General features: G+C 37.1%; 1 protein-coding gene across 2 annotated transcripts; it reads left to right on the top strand.

Annotated features, from left to right (window-relative positions):
* hells (helicase, lymphoid specific) lies at window positions 1-17,329 on the top strand. Of its 2 annotated transcripts, none has more exons than XM_088351527.1 (23): window positions 1-296; window positions 894-991; window positions 2,236-2,348; window positions 4,058-4,180; window positions 4,275-4,316; window positions 4,399-4,426; window positions 4,517-4,575; window positions 4,640-4,681; window positions 6,018-6,245; window positions 8,263-8,445; window positions 8,578-8,721; window positions 10,338-10,534; window positions 12,078-12,171; window positions 12,251-12,412; window positions 12,550-12,698; window positions 12,776-12,920; window positions 14,268-14,351; window positions 14,453-14,572; window positions 14,649-14,765; window positions 14,864-15,023; window positions 15,222-15,318; window positions 15,402-15,478; window positions 16,826-17,329. In XM_088351527.1, the coding sequence occupies exons 1-23, from the start codon at window positions 289-291 to the stop codon at window positions 16,912-16,914; spliced, it is 2,559 nt and encodes an 852-aa protein (XP_088207653.1). In that variant the 5' UTR covers window positions 1-288; the 3' UTR covers window positions 16,915-17,329. The 2 variants fall into 2 exon arrangements, with proteins under 2 accessions (XP_088207653.1, XP_088207652.1); XM_088351526.1 differs by lacking the exon at window positions 1-296 and adding an exon at window positions 643-816.
* Window positions 17,330-17,388: the final 59 nt, after the last annotated feature.

Raw genomic sequence — 17,388 nt, 5'->3', positions numbered from 1 at the left:
AAACTCTTGTAGTTTGACAGCGTTGAAACTCAGCGTTATCAAAGAGGAAGATTATGATGGCGTCAATTTAATCTAGTATTTTAACTAATATTCGGTAATTTTTTTGCAGTTTATCAGCAGTGCTATTAACCCGGATTCCATTTTTTGTACGTTTTTACAGACGGTTGTGATCACACTATAGTCCTACAAACTTATTCGTAGTTGTCCCACGTGTTTTCTTTCTTTTAATTTTTTATTTAAATATTTACTTTTTCTTCAAATAAAGCGTCGTCTCATCCCTCGGCAAAAATGAGCTGGTAAGATGCATGTTATTTTTGATAATTTAAGTTAACTATTGCACCACGTGCTCGCTTGTAATTATTCATGTCATAATACAACACTTTGTGTTATGTAATATCGAATAAGCTTATTTTTTTACGTCAACTAAAATTCCCACTCGATTCTAGTCGTTTTTAGTCCTTAATATGATGTAACTATGATGCCATGTCGGGAATAACATCAGACCACACTAAAAAGCTGAGAAAAAACGTCTACTTTTTAGCTTTAGATATTCGTAAGTCTTTAATTCGTGTGTCGTAATACACAATTGCCGACGAGCGTGCAACAACATAATCCTACCTTGTTTTCAGATTTACGGTACTCGGGTGCACGTTTGCAGGGCGTTTAATGTGCTTTACATGAAAACAAAAGTGCATTTTTACTTTTAAGAATATCCATTTTAATGCAATATACAACAATTGTTATATCAGAGTTATTTTGGTGTAAGTTTCCCATTAATATCGAAAATAATGGTCTTGATCAAGTGACAATTTACCAGTAAGAAAATTTTGCAACCTATGTTAAATTTGTTTTACCTCATTTCCTTTTGTAAGCAATTTTCTATCCATTGGCAGCACTAAACAAGAACTGCGAAGTGTTTCCCCTCACTGTCCCAAACCTGATGAGTCTGAGGAGCCACTGGGAACAGCAATGGAGACTGGAGATACTCTGGGTAAATAGAATAGAATAGACTAGAATATACCTTTATTGTCATTGTTACAAAATGGGTTAAAATATTGTGACAACAAAATTGGGCATGCCACTCCAGTTTCACACATTCACAGTGAGGTAAAGAAACCAAGAAGATAAGGAACAGAGAAGATAAGGTTATAAAACAAGGAGGATAAGGTCATAGTTATAATTTACACAAAGAAATGATGGCATGTAGGATGTTACATACACTTGGTATCGTAAGGGTTTGTGCAATATGCATTTGGTGCAAAAATAGTCAACATAGTGCAAAAAAAAATAGTCAACATTGTGCAAGGTGAGCAGTAAACATCGTGCAGTCAACATTGTGCAGGAAACATAGACATGAGTACCATAAAGAAGGGATTTAGGGATTAGACGAATGACCAATTTGTGCTAACTGTTTGTGGGGATCATGTTATTGATTTCCCCCCATTTTTAACATTATTGGAGGGTGGATAGTCCGTCACAAACACAGCACTATTTATCCTGAATATTTACATCATCACAACTGCTGTTTAAGGTCAACAAAAACTCAGTGCCAGGAAACATCCAAAAATTATTCACTCGGAAAGAGGGAAGTTATAACTTAAGAGGCTCTAGTAAATTCAAAATCCCAAAGGTGAGAACCACCAGGAAAAGTATGTGTGTGTCTGTGTGTGGAGTCAAACTTTGGAACAATTTACAAGACAAGATCAAACAATGTCCAACTATTCACGTGTTCAAATATAATTACAAAAAAACAATACTGGCAGAATACAGGGATTGAGAAAATGGCGTATGAGTGATACTAGAGATTGGAAATACTATAGTTAACCTTGTAGTTATTGTTACTATTATTATATCATAACTGTTGTTAATGCCATTGTTTTTATTATCATTGGTGTCACAATGATATTTAGTGACTAGTAGCATTATAACGTTAATAGATGGGTACTACGATGATTAGTGTATAAAATATGTGACTATTGTTATTATTGATATCTGACCTATGTTATATGTATATCAGTAAGACTGTTATATTAGACACAAGAGGAGCTATCTGTAAAATGTATTTAATAGGGAAGATGAAAGGGTAGGGAAAATAAGCGTCTGCTTCTTACTACCCCTTTTCAAACATGTTATTATTTTTGTTAAGTCATTGTTTCTGTCCTGTTTTTATTTTATAGTGTTCGAAATAAAGTTTTCATTCATTCATCTAATTCATTTATTTAACATGTTCCCAAGATACCGGTGTGAAAAGTGAGTCATTTGAACCGATTGTTACCAAAGAAATGGAGGAGGAGGAGCAACATCTAATGGCAGAAGGAGAGAAGAAAGTGCAGGAAATGATGGATAAGGTTTGTTGCTAATCAATCATACTAATCACTACAATACAAGGGTGGGTAAACTACAGTCCGTGGGCCACATACAGCCCGTCAGGCTCGTTGATCTGGCCACCCAAATGGTGAAAATATAATGCTAATATAGAATGGTAAATAAAGTACTACTGATACAAATGCCTACAGTTTTCTGCGCTTGCTATTTTTCCTATTTTACATATACAGTGGAACCTTGGTTCTCGACCATAATCCGTTCCAGAACCCTGTTCGAAAACCGTTTTTTTTTTTTTTTTCCGATCACTGAAATTATTTTTCCCATTAGAAATAATGTAAATGATTTTAATCCGTTCCAACACCCTGAATGTTTACCTTGAATGTTTAACGTAAACATAAAGTTAACCCAGGATAATCGTATGTTGGCGTTATCGTAATCTTCCGTACGAAAGATTACGCTAACATGAACGTGTGAAAATAAAAAAAGGAAAAAGAAAAGAATTATGAATAGGATTTCTTACCTTTGTGGTGGTCAGCAGAAGGCGCAGGTGGACGGTGGGGAGAGGAAAATCATCAAATGTGTTTCAACCTCTTCCAAAACTTGCGGCCGTTGCTTGCTTATAGCACTCACTCCCTTAGCCACATCACTAGATTTCACAGCCTCCTTATTCTTTTGTATCGTACTGATCGTAGATTTAGCCATGCTGTATTCCCTAGCAAGATCAGACACTCGCACAACTCCTTCATAGTTTGCTATTATTTCTTTCTTAAATGCAATAGTTGTACGCACTACTTTTCTTTTTTCACCTGTAGCAACTTCGCTGCTTGCACTGACTTTCTTCGGAGGTATAATAAGGGGCTAAAACACCCGTACGCCGCTCAGCATCGCATCCTAGCGTACGCACTCAGGCATTACCGGCGTTCGAACTCCGATTTTTTGACCGAACAGCGAAGCAAGAATTTCTCGAAATTTTTGGTCGGACTTCGATTTGTTCGAACTGAGAGACGTTCGAAAACAGAGGTTCCACTGTACATTTATTTTTCATGCAAAACAAAATAAATTGAGCTAGCCATGTTTTTGTAAAAGAATGCATACTGGCAAATTTAGTGCTCAAAAAAGGGACATTAGATATTAATAAGCTTCATTCAAAACAAATTTGATAAAATGGTCTATTAATAAAAAAATAAGCTCAACAGATGGGAATCCCGGCCCCCCTTACATATTATGTTGCCCACATCACATTAAACATGCCACTGTTATGAGCTTCATCTCATCTCATTAGCCGTACCGCTTATCCTCATTAGGGTCGCGGAGGGGCTGGAGCCCATCCCAGCCATCTCCGGGCAGTGGGCAGGGGACATCCTGAACTGGTTGCCAGCCAATCGCAGGGCACACGGGGACAGACAACTCACTCGCTCATTCACACCTAGGGACAATTTGGACCGGCCAATTCACCTGAAATGCATGTTTTTGGAACGTGGGAGGAAACCGGAGTGCCCGGAGGAAATTTGATTTTATTTAAACATGTTTGTATTGTATACTCTTTTGTAGTGTTGCCATTTTAGCTGACAGTCTCCTTTTTGTTTGATGATAAACCTATAGTAATGTTTAGCTGAGTGGTTTATAGGGGGGTGGGAAAGCCTTTTATTAGTGGATATTGCCTGCCACCTCACTATATATTTATCAAATGAAATGCATTCTGATGGTTTGTATCACAATATGTCACTGCTAGGCTCGGCAGTCGTCAGACAGGGAAACTCAAGAGATCCGTTTTAAAAGACTGCAACATTTGCTGCAGAAGAGTAACATCTACTCTAAGTTTCTGCTGACTAAAATGGAGCAACAACAAAATGAGGTACTGTATGAAGGGGTTGTCACATTGGGATGATATTTTTTGGATATTACTGACTTTAAAAGATAGTAATTTGAATTGTCTTTCTTCTTACCAGGAGATAATTAAGAAGCAAAAGCTTGAAAAGAAAGCCAAGAAAGTGAGGAACTTTATTTTTATAATCATATTTGCTATAATCATGAGTCATAAGTAAACCTGTTGTTTTTTGTGTCAATTTGTAGCCTGCAAAAAGCCCTAAGCCTGGAAAAGGTATGTTTATCTATTATCGGTGTAAACCTACTTCGAATCTTATTTGGTTACATTCAAATTATGATTTAATATTTTGTCTGTCTTAATCAGATAAGAAGAAAAGAGGAAGGGAGGATGACTACAAAATTTCTGATGTCATGTCTAAAGAAGTATGATATCTTTTGAATTTCCGTGCAAAGAGAGCATGTCTTTATTCTACCTTGTTTTCTATAGGAGATCATGTCCCAGGCAAAGAGAGTTAAGGTGGAGAAAGAGGTAAAGTGTTTTGATTAATATTTTTATTTTTTTCCATTAATTTTCAGATGCAAGGTTAAAATGAATTCAAAACCAACAAGTTTCATAAACAACTGACAAAACGAGGGAAAAAAGGCAAAGTTTATTGAAGTCCTGTCCCCTGGACAGTACAAACGCTTTTCACATTAATTAAATCATTTAATCCGATTATTAAAATAAGGTATTGTATGTGATACGAATCACATATCATCACACAAGAGAAATAATCATGAACACTTAATTTAAAAAAAAATCAGAAATTAAAGGTAGAATTATAATTTGTTATCACACATAAAATTAGACTAAACAATTTCAATAAGTGATCATAACATTAAGTCAGAACAATAAATGAATATGGCTTGTATTTTCTAATATTCATTAATGTAACCTTGGCTGAATTTTGATTAGTATTTTCTTGAAGACGTGACAAGTTTTCAATTATTATGCAAGCTGTTCCAAGATTTGAGTTTATAGTTTTTGTGTCGATTTCTTTTGGATGGGACAGTAAAAGTTGTGAGGTACCTGTATTTGACCAATTAGCCTTCAATAAGGGTAAACCAATCCTGGGATTTGACTCACCTTCCCCAAAGAAATTCCACTTAAGGAGTTTAGCCTCTTTGAATAGATGATGTGTAAGTGCTTTATAACTAGTTTAAGAAAATATTCCGATTGATTTTTTTTTTCTGTATCTTGAATAGAAGATTAAAGGTTGTGGGATGAGTGTTAGGGCTGTATGATTTTGGAAAAAACTTAATTACGATTTTTCACACCAGTATTGTAACTTTCAATTTGATAATAAAAGAAAAGTGCAGATCCTGTGCTAGTTATGTTTTTTGTGAGTACTAAATCACTGACATGCTTTAACCTTAAGAAATCAGTACAATCTTCTGTAGAGCTTTGAGGTTTGCTGTCTGCTCAAACGATGCTTACATGTGGGTGTGTAGTATAGCGTGCTGCTTGCAAACTTTGCCTCACCGTTGTTTGGCTAGTGCCTTAAAACTTCCCTCGGATTGGCCAGCGCTGTTAAAACCCAAACTCTGGCAATTTTGGTTGGCCAAACGCTCGATCACGCAAATACCAGAGGCGGATCAAAACACAAACATGGAACTATAAATCGTTGGGAAAAAAAACGGCAGTGTCTTGCGATTACAAAATTGCGCTACGTCATATCGAATAGATTTTAGTTGGTAATAGGCGTTTCCCCATATTTTGACTTACATTTAGAATATTTTTTCATATTACCCTTAATTTAAGATGAATCTGCCTTATTTAAACTACTGTGCGGCCTCAGCTAACGCATGTTTGAAATTCTTATTAGGAAGCGACCACAGCCCAGAAGAAGCTAGATGCTAATGATATCGAAAACATGAGTGACTCCAACCAAGAGATCAAGAATCGCTTGTCCGAGGCGGTTCGCGACAACGCCAAACATCTCCTGGACCCTGACAGGAAAGTGAATGGCGAGCCAGTTCCTGCTCAACAACCACAGCTTTTTACTGGAGGAGTCATGAGGTGGTACCAGATCGAGGGCATCGAGTGGCTTCGAGTAAGTAGTTTCGGCCTGATTTACAAAATATGCATTTATGTTTTGCCCAGTGTTGAAATCTTAAATACCAACTTAATGTATTTATCCGTGTGTAACATGGACACACCCATTTTTTTATTAAAAATTAAGTTAGGTCATGTTTACTTGTATAGCCCTTAATCACAAGGAGTCTCAAAGGGCTGCGTAGACCACAGACTATTATGACACAATCCCCTGATCTAAAACCTACATGAGGGCAAGGAAAAACTCAAAAATCTCAATATGAGGAAAATAAAGAAACCTTGATCAAAAATCAACTTATAATTGTATTTTCCTTTTTCTTGGCTCAAAATTAGCATTGTAAGTGATAAATGCTTTTGAATATTTGTGGTCATAACAAAAAAATGTATTGACAACTTTGACTATGTAAACAATACCAAAATAAAATTTACAATATTTATCTAATGTCTTTTCAAGTCATATTCATCATCAGATATATTTAAGAATTGTTTTCCTCATTGTACTTTTTGGGTATTATATCAGGTATGTAAAACATACAGACCATGTGCGGAATCCATCCCGCCATAAATTTGAGTATGTCATTAAAGGGCAGTAAATGTGTAAAAGAGCTCCTTCAATTTGTACTAGGTGGTGAGTTGTTTCAGGTGTAAAACTGCTCTCACTCAACTATTAAAATAAACCAGTTAACACATTCAATGCATCAAGAAAATCTGTGAATATTCATTATGTGAAGTCTGGATCCAGCCCCCGAGGCAAACTGAGTTTGACATCACTGATTTATTGTATATCTTTGAGGATAAATTTTCTCTTTTCTCCGTTCTCTAACATTAGTCATTTGGCTCGCTTCTCGATTTCCATGATTTTGGGCACGCTTGACAAAATTTAAACTTGAAAGAAGCGTTATATGCAGTCTGTCCTCTTTGAAGCCCGAGTTGCTATCAAAGAGGTACCAATACATCATTTAAAATATTGAGAAGACTGAATTCAAACTGTATAACTCTCGATATTAGTAATTGTGCAAAACAATGCTTAACTCACATTTGAGTGGGGGCAATAAATTAAGCTGCACCTCGCCTTCTTCACACGAGCCATCGAGAATTGCCGTATTTATTATAGAATGTCCACGCAAATGATTTAAATATTGTACAGACTTTGCCCTACTTAAGAACAATCGTTGGTTAGTTGCTCCAGTGCTATATTTTTGTATGGAATGTATGTTTAAGGTTTGAATAAGTAACCTATATTGTTTTGAAACTGAAAATAAATGTTTGATGAAATAATATGCTCTATAACGTAACAAAGCAGGCTAAATGATGAAGCATAAGACTGAAAAACAATTCTACACATTAGGCATTGACATTCTGTGGTCTGTGAAGCCCTTTGAGAAACGACGCTATGATTAAGGGCATCACAAATAAACATGACTTGACTATAAAGATAGATAAAATGAAGTTCAACTTACTTTTGGAAGAGTTAGGCGACTTCTTCCTCCGTGGTAAAAAGTGACCAAAAGAAAAGCAGTCCAACCATTTTCTCAACCGCATCAAACTTTCTTATTCCACTTTCATTTCCAAAGAAACCGCCTCTTCTTTGCACTTTACACCAACCATAGTGAATGAATGTACGAGTTAATAAACAATAAAAACGTCAAAGTTCTTGGCGTGCTAGAGGTACAGTGCAGTGTGTGTTCACACAAACCAGAAGGTAGAAGCCGGCTTTCTTCTTCAGGGTGGATGCTTGGTGATTTCTCACAGTGCCACGCGGCGGAAAGAAACTACAGCACTGTCCTCCACTCTGATAAAGGGGCAGACAATACAAAGTATGGTAATATACAACCAAAAGACCTTGCGTACAATGCGCACCCAAACTTTTGAGTTATTTTTAGGTCGAAAAAAATGCATAATACCCAAATACATACATTTTAGTTCAGAAAAAAACTTGATTATGATTGTCATTTGAATAAGCTGTGTTGTAGGGGAAAGAAAAGTAAATGATGAAGTTTCCGCTTTGGATTTAGATGCTGTGGGAGAACGGCATCAATGGGATCCTCGCTGATGAGATGGGACTGGGCAAGACCATCCAATGTATCGCACACATTGCCATGATGATTGAAAAGAAAGTTATGGGCCCCTTTTTGGTGGTGGCTCCGCTCTCCACTCTCCCTAATTGGATCAATGAGTTCAAGCGCTTCACACCAGAGGTAAGAGGGATCCATATTATGACTGAGGATAAATGGTTTTTACTGAAGTTTATCATGTTTAAGCCTGCAGTATAATTAAAAAAATGAAATATTTTGAATATAATTTCCTTTTGTCCTGAAATTATCCCACAGGTATCGGTGCTGCTTTATCATGGGCCTCAAAAAGAGAGGGGAAAACTGCTGAAATTAATGCACAAATCCCAAGGGTCCCTCAATATGTGTCCAGTTGTCGTGACTTCATTTGAGATTGCCATGATCGATCGAAAGTACCTACAGGTATCATCTAGATTCTGTCTTATTTTGTTATGCTATATAATGATGTAAGATGTCACTGTACTTGAGTTTTTTTTATGTGTCACTTTTACTTTAATACCAGTATTCGTATTAATTCGTATGGGGGCGGCAGTAGCTCAGGAGGTAGAGCGCTCGTCTTGGGATCAAGGGAACCCAGTTCAAATCCCGGCTCGTCCGTGATACATGTCGAAGTGTCTTTGGGTAAGACACTGAACCCCTAATATTCCCATTAAGCAGGTTCGCGCCTTACATGGCTGCAAGGCCGCTATTGGGAAATGTGAAGCACATTGTAAAGCGCTTTGGGAAGTCATTGACTTGAAAAACGCTATATAAATGCAGATCATTTTATCATTTCATTATTCATACCTGCCATCTCTACAATTTTTCCAACTATACTACGGCTTTTCGCCCCCCATCAAAAACTCCTGCCACTTTATAAGAAATGACAGATGCTGCCCTACTTACGGACGAGGTTCCAGACAATCGTTCGTAAGTTGAATTTGTTCATAAGTTGCTTCAGTGCTAAATTTTGTATGCTTAAGGCTTGTATAAGTAACCGGTTTTGTACTAAAAAATAAACATTTCTTAAAATAATATACTCAATAAAGTTAAGTTTAAAAAGTTTTTCGTAACTCGGGGCAGTGTCTGAAATGACGTCTGCCCAGGGCGTGCATCTTGTACGTCGAGTGTACAACTTACAAAACGTCTCTGCCCAGGTGGCCGACAACTTTTTCAAGATGGAAAAAAAATCTTTCGTATTTATTTATTCATTTATTTTTCCAAATCAAACGTTTGCTTTATTTTGATTTCGAAATAAAAAGGTCGTGCAATTGCATATCATTTTCCAAAGTAGACACACAGAGAACAAAAGAAAAATGGATAAGTGGTTAGGAATCAAGCCAAAACCTCAGCTCCAGAAGAAAGATTTAAAAGAAGCTAACAAAATGTATGACGCAACAAGACGTAAACGTACATTAAAAGCATCGTAGAAAGAGTTCACGTTGCTTGTAGCAGACGACGTAAAGCAAACATTGCATGAATGAAGATGAGTTGATACAGGTACATACTGATGGCAGATGGAGAACAGCGATGTCATATCCATGCAATTAATGTTATTTTTTAATTTTAAAGTGTTGTTCTGTTATATATTCTGATTATCAATCCTTAATACTTTGCAACAATGTTTTTTTTTTTTTTTTTTTTGCGATTAGTCGTCTTATTGTGTTTCACATTGTGAAAAATAGGGCAGGTAACTTTATGGCTGGGCAGGCAACTTTTCAGAGATTTCTGCCCTGGTGTCCGCAAACTTTTTGTCATAAGTTTCAGACACTGCGAGGGGACTCAAGGTTTTTATTCGTGTTCCGAGGTTTTTTTTGTTTTTTTTGGGTGCAGCCTGAAAACGGTAAAAGTAAAAAAGTAATTTCAAATAGTCCAAACTCCACCCCAAAAAGATGAAAGAAGAGTTTATTAGTACTTGAGTACTTGTTATCTGACAGAGGTTGCAATCATAACTAAGCCAGGAGATGGCAGCAGAAAGTCACAAACTTTCAAGTTGTGGACACCACTTTTTATGTTTACTTTTTTTTTTTTCCCCGCAGCGCTGTCAATGGAAGTACTTGATCGTGGACGAAGGGCACAGAATCAAAAACCTGAACTGTCGTCTAGTCCAGGAGTTGAAGATGCTGCCCACCGACAACAAACTGCTGCTTACTGGGACACCACTACAGAACAACTTGGCCGAGTTGTGGTCCCTTCTTAATTTTCTCTTGCCTGAGGTCTTTGACGACCTGAAGAGGTAAGACGGTGTTTTATTTTTTGGATTTATAACTATATGGTGGTGATAGGTAAAATGTAATTTGCAAAGTATGGACGACATGTTATATTTTTAAAGTTGCTTTTTTTCTTTAAATGTGCACACAAGTTTGTCGAAATTTCAACCATGCCAATTTTTCTTTTCTCTTGGATTATTTTTTTTAAAACTAGCGCAACAAAGTCAGTGTTAGCAACACTCTTGTGCTTGCACTATGAAGGAAATGTGGAACTTTCCTCTATCAATTGGTAGTTATAGATTTGATTTAAGAGTATAAGTTATGTTGTAGCTGGTGCTCAAAATATCAACGCAGTTATAAATTTGCTTTGCTCACACATAGAGCTACTACACCTAGAAATTTTTGTCGTGTACTACGCCAATATAAGGGAAATTATGACAACGCATTTCCTTTGAAAAAAATCAGGCAATGTCCATTCTCCTTTAAATAGCGGTCTTGGTTTAAATACAAAGACTAGTTTAATTCACTTCCATTCTGGCTTTAGACAAAGAGTGAAATCTAAAGGAATTGGTATCACAAGTACTTTTTGAAACCAGTTGTCTTCCACTATTTGTTTTAACTATTAAACAATTTATGTTTTAATCACTAAATCCATTTATTTGTAAAGTTATTACGGATCTGTACTTTGTTGTTTGTAGTTTTATAAGTGCTAACATTGTCTAAGAAGCATTTTCAACCAAAAATGGCTCTTTTAAATGCTACTGGGATGTTTTTTTTGTCTTTTTCCCAATTTGAAAATATCATTTTAATAACATTTGGATGCTCTACATAGGTCATCCCTGGACATTTTATCATGGTATCAAAAATGTTTTTAAAGTTAAAAGTATGCTAATGCTTTTAGAGCAGGGGTCTCCCAACGTTGTGTGCACCGGGTAGTCTCATAAGAACACCTGGTTAGCACGCGAACAGGTTCTGAAAATAGCTCACGGGTGATGGGTCACTGCAATTTTTAAGTATTTTATTTCTAACTGAATTGTTTTGGTGGTTTATGTAACTTACAACAATTACAACCTGCTACTAACATAGTAACAACATAGTAATAGCATAAGTTATTTAAGAAATGTATATCAAAATAGTCAAGTCATGTTTATTTGTATAGCCCTTAATCACAAGGTCTGCACAGACCACAGATTATTGCAAACCAGAGACTATTATGACACCATCCCAAGATCTCAAACCTACATGAGGGCAAGGAAAAACTCAAAAACCTCAACATGAGGAAAATGAAGAAACCTTGAGAAGGGACCGCACATGAGCAATGGATGTTGCAACAACAAATAATACACAGATATTGTCAACATAAACTATAGGTTAGTAGCCCTTCTTGCTAATCAATAAAGAAAGTAGCTCTCAGGTTAAAAAATATTGGTGACACCTGGTATAGAGGTATGCTTGGGCCGATAAATCAAATTATTTACCGTTCAAGATTGCATGGATTTCTAAAAAAAAACCTTTTAGTATTACGATTCAAGTTCACGCTAATGTTCTAATGTCTTTGTTTATCTTTAGCTTTGAGTCTTGGTTCGATATTAACTCTCTCGGCGAGGCAGAGAGTGTGGTGGCTGCAGAGCGTGAACAGAACATCTTAAGCATGTTGCATCAGGTCAGTCCCTGACTCAACTTGCATTTAGCAACTTTTTCTGGATCGCTTTGTTGACCAATGATATTTTCCTTATTTGAAGATTCTGACTCCGTTCTTGCTGAGGAGACTGAAGACTGATGTGACATTGGAGGTTCCTCCAAAGAAGGAGATCATTGTTTATGCTCCTCTGACTACCAAACAGGAAACTTTCTACACTGCTGTAGTGAACAAGACCATCGCTAAAGTGCTTGGTCAGGATAAGGTATTTTTGTTAAATATTTCAAAAGACTGTCAATAATCTTATGGATTTCCTTTTGAGAATTCATTGGATTTTTTTTAAGCCTGCCACTGATTAAGTGATGTAAATTCAAATTTTGGGGGGGAAATCCTGTCTTTCAGAAAGAAGCAGCTGTGTGTTTGACACCAGATGGTAGGCCGAAGCGTCACAATCGAAAACTGATAGACTACGGTGAAGAAGATGACGACACACCTTCAGGCTTGGAGAAATACCTTGAAAAGCTACAAAAGGAGCAGGAGCAAGAGCAGAGGTCAGAACCAAAACTTTTTAGTGTTAGTGTTATTTAAAGTGCAGATGTTAGGCTGACATAACTTGCTGGGTCAATAGAACCACTCCAGTGCTGGACATTCAGTGTCGTCTAGATGCTCAGATCAACCTGAAGATGCAAAATATTCTCATGCTGCTCAAACGCTGCTGTAACCATCCTTATCTGGTTGAATACCCTCTGGATCCCGTCACACAAGATTTTAAGGTAAAGAGATGAATTTTGAGATTTGTTTTTATTCGGTTTTGACTGAGGCATGAAGGCTTTGTCATATATTGTTACAATTCTAGATATATTTGTACCTTTGCAGTCCAATATACAATTACCAGTGTCTGAAACAACGTCTGCCCGGACGCCCTGGGCGTGCATCTTTTACGCCAGGCGTACAACTTACACAACGTCTTTGCCCCGGTGGACGACATTTTTTTCAAGAAGGACAAAAAAATCTTTTAGTTTTTTTAATTTTATTTTTTTCAAATCAAACGTTTGCTTTATTCCGATTTCGAAATCTTGGATCGGTTTGGAAATTTCGGAATTTCAGTTCGTTGGGCAATTTGGACACTCTGCAGCCAATGAGAAGCCTTCATCCAATAACTTCGCACTTTCCGAGCCTTATAAGGTCGTGCATTTGCATATCATTTTCCAAAGTAGATGCACAGAGAACACAAGAAAATAAGTTGTTAGGAATCAAGCCAAAACCTCAGCCCCAGAATTAATATTCAAAGGAAGCAAAATGTATGACGCTACAAAACGTAAACGTAGATTAAAAGCATGGTGGAAAGAGGAGTTCACGTTTCTTGTAGCAGACGACGCAACGCAAACATTGCATGAATGAAGATGAGTAAATGTAGGTACATACTGATGGCAGATGGAAAACAGTGATGTCATATACGTGCAATGAATGTTATAAGTAGATTTATAATAAACTTAATTTGAAAGTGTTCTGTTATATATTCTGATTATCAATCCTTAATACTTTGCAACAATGGTTTTTTTGCAATTAGTCGTCTTGTGTTTCAAGTTGTGAAAATTGGGGCAGGCAACCTTATGGCTGGGCAGGCAACTTTTCAGAGTTGTCTGCCCTGGTGTCCGCTAACTTTTTCTCATAAATTTTAGACACTCACATTACAATAGCTGTTTTTTTGTTCGGAAAAGAATGTCTCGTCCTACACCACGTAGTTCATAAAGACTTGTCAATACTGCACAGACACATATAAGCTAAGTTTGTGCAATTTACATCAAGACCTTACTAAATAACCAACAATCCGCTTAAAAACACACACAAAATCCCGCCTTCAAGATAAACAAACTATCTTGTATTTATATACGCGAAGCAAACAAACAGCCTTGGTCAACCAGTAAAGACCGAGAAATCCATTATTTACATCAAAATATGTTTTGGGTTGTTGGGTTCGGAAAAAAAGGGGGATTTTATTTCCTTATTGTGCACTGATTGTTTTTTTTTTAAGTGTTGATTCATTGCCTGAAAAGCCATAGAGAATTTTGGTTTGACTTTTTTGATTTAGACATATTCTTTTGCCAATCTTGAAACAGATTGATGAGCAGCTGGTACAATGTTCCGGCAAATTCCTCATTCTGGATCGGCTTCTGCCTGCGCTCAAGGAAAGGGGACACAAGGTACAACAACCTTAGAGTTTGGGATAATCTGTCCTTTGCCGGCTTTTTTAGAGGTAGAAATATTTACTCTAATACATGAAAAAAAATGACTTGTTCTGTAGGTGCTCATCTTCAGTCAAATGACCTCCATCTTGGACATTCTAATGGATTATTGCTATCTGCGTGGCTTCCAATACAGCAGATTGGATGGCACTATGTCCTATGCTGAGAGGGAACAAAATGTGAGTTTGAAACTGATAATAGTGATTGATGAAGTAGGTCAAGTGCTACTTATTTAATAGGTATGTTTTTTTCCAGATGTCAAAGTTTTCCAAAGACCCCGAAGTTTTCATTTTTCTGCTCAGCACCCGAGCTGGGGGGCTCGGGATCAATTTGACTGCTGCCGACACTGTCATCATTTTTGACAGTGACTGGGTACGTCAACATGAGGGAAAACAGAACACGGAGTTAAAATTCATTGGCCATCAGTGTAACTAACAATTGTTTTCCTATGAAATGTAATTTCCTCTCAGAACCCCCAGGCAGACCTGCAGGCACAGGACCGCTGTCACCGCATCGGACAAACCAAACCAGTGGTGGTGTATCGTCTGGTCACGGCAAATACCATCGACCAAAAGATTTTGGAGAGAGCTTCAGCAAAGAGGAAACTGGAACAGATGGTCATCCATAAGAGTAAGTCGGTTGCTAATAGGCAATAGCTGGAAGAGTTCAATTTAATTGGTTATCATTGTGTCATTGCTCGGTTTTGTTATTTTAATCAATTTATTGTGTGTGGCGGTTGGTCTCTTAGTAGTAACATCTCACATCAAAGGAAATGTCGTAAGACCTGGATGATTTTTTTTTTTAATTTATAAAATATTTATCCGACAGATAAATTCAAAGGTGGCAGGGCAGAGTTAAACCAACAAAAAAGCTGCATTGATCTTGATGAGCTGATGGAGTTGCTCCGAGCCAGAGGCACAGAGAAGTGAGTGATCCTCATACAAATTGTCGATAACATTTCATTTTTCTCCTGTGCTGCATGTTGACGATCACTTCTGTCCTTTTCAGGGAGTTGAAATCCTCGCGCGGTCAGGTGATCAGCAATACAGACCTGGAGTTTTTATTGGATCGTAGTGACTTACTGGGTAGGTACTTGGACATTAATATAAAAGACCTTTTATTGGGGGATTCAGATTGAAAATGAGGTTCTCAGGATATTTCTTGCTTCAGCAATCTATATAGGGAAATGCACTTTACTGTATTTCTTAAAACGCTTAACGATATTGATAAGTTTATAGTTTTATAGACATCAATTAAATTTTAAGCTTACAATGAGAATAGGAGTAGACCGTACAAACCCTCAAGTTACAAATAGCAGATCAACCCTTAAGGGTGTGGAAATCAAAGAAAAGCACAATGATAGGTTGGTCGTTTTGGTTGTAACATTTCTCAGAATACACTGTGTGAATATAACTTGTTTTTATATTCCTAAATATAAAAACAATCTTTCACACACACACACACATGAAGTAACGTTTCTATAATCAGTCTAATTGCATCTCTTGTACGTTTATCAGTTTTGTACTCTTTTATTTTGAAGTCGCATTTCCGGTGTATTTATCCGTTTCCTGTGTGAAAGAAGTTAACTAGACACACGGGGGCGGGCAGTGTGGCCGGAGACTCGGGGCAGAGTGGCCGTAGCCCTGGCGTGTGTGGTGGCCGATCGGCCACCGGACAATGCTAATACATTTATTTACCTTAATGCTTGTTTTTATTTGTTTAATTCTGCCAACATAGAGTTCATATAAGTTTTAACTTTATCACACAATGATTGGCAAACCGATGCAAACTCCACTAGCTTTCAATAATAAAAAATAATCAACTGTGTGCAATAATAGTCAGCCAACCCTGTTATCTTAAGCAATCTTCTTTGCAGGTGTTCAATAGCCAACATTTATCTATCTACCCCGGTTATCTCCCTCAAGAGGGATGACAGACATCAAGACACACATACACAAAAACAAAAAAAGGAAAAAGTAGCAACAAATTTGCAGCGGCCAACCAAAATTTCCAAACAAGTTAACCACCTTCGCAAGTTGGTCATGCTTTCGTCCCTCCAGATGAAACGGGACACAAGTAAGCGGCCATGTCACTCGGGTCAGGGTTTACCCCTGCCGCATCATACAGGTGCCCTGCCCATCCCTTAGAACACCTCCAAACATCCTACTATCCTTTTACAACACCTCTCCACTCATCCCTATCACCAACTTATCAAAAGCCAACATAAAATTGCATTTTTCTTTGGAAGCGAGCAGAATAAACCTTTAATTTTTCTTATTTTCCCCTTTTTTCAGATATACTGTATTTTATGGTATTTTGAGCAGCTGTCAATTGTAGTTTTTTTTTTAAAGAGACTGAAAACCAAAAATGTAAAAATAGTATTCCGCCTATATTTGTCTTCCTGATGAAACGTACCCTTTCTGTGTTTCCAGAAAAGAACAAAAGGGAAAAGAAAAGGGAGAAGGTCGGTGTCTTCAGAGTCATCGATGTAGCCGAGTCATCAGACATCACTCTCACTTAGATTTAATGTAGGATATTCACTTTCACAACATTCCTGAAGAAGTTACATTCCGACCGCTGTATACTCTACTACATTAAGTATCACAGTGTTAAAATAGCATGTACAGTTTGTACGATGTGTTCCTCAACATGAATGTTGACTAAGAGTGTTTTTCTTCTTCCTAAAAGTGCAAGTCACTTATTACAGTCCAAGCTAAAACGTACTAAAATCATGTTAGTTTTATAAAGATTTGTTGTCACGCTACTACTGTTTTCGTCTGGGATTTTTGTGGTGCCACCTGACTTGAGAAGTGCGGTTAAGTTGAATAGATACAAAGCACTTTTATGCATATAAACCTCATTTTCGGTGATTTATTTTCTTTTTTTGATGTTCATACATTTTGTTATCCAATAAAGTTGATTGTTGGTATAATCTACTTTGTCTAGTAAGCTCCTATATTCACTATTTTTATTTCCTGGGTATTTAATTTACTTT

The sequence above is a fragment of the Urocampus carinirostris genome, chromosome 13 (assembly GCF_059441175.1).
Source record: "Urocampus carinirostris isolate Australia breed hairy pipefish chromosome 13, RoL_Ucar_1.0, whole genome shotgun sequence".
In the NCBI taxonomy this organism is placed as follows: Eukaryota; Metazoa; Chordata; class Actinopteri; order Syngnathiformes; family Syngnathidae; genus Urocampus; species Urocampus carinirostris.
This window is presented reverse-complemented; position numbering and strand designations above follow the sequence as displayed.

What these genes read in the sequence shown, in the direction of transcription:
- hells (XM_088351526.1), top strand. Translation starts at nt 722, where the DNA reads ATGCAATATACAACAATTGTTATATCAGAGTTATTTTGGTGTAAGTTT. An exon ending in CTGATGTCATGTCTAAAGAA is followed by an intron (nt 4,576 to 4,639) that starts GTATGATATCTT and finishes TGTTTTCTATAG; the next exon opens with GAGATCATGTCCCAGGCAAA. An exon ending in AAGTGCTTGGTCAGGATAAG is followed by an intron (nt 12,413 to 12,549) that starts GTATTTTTGTTA and finishes CCTGTCTTTCAG; the next exon opens with AAAGAAGCAGCTGTGTGTTT.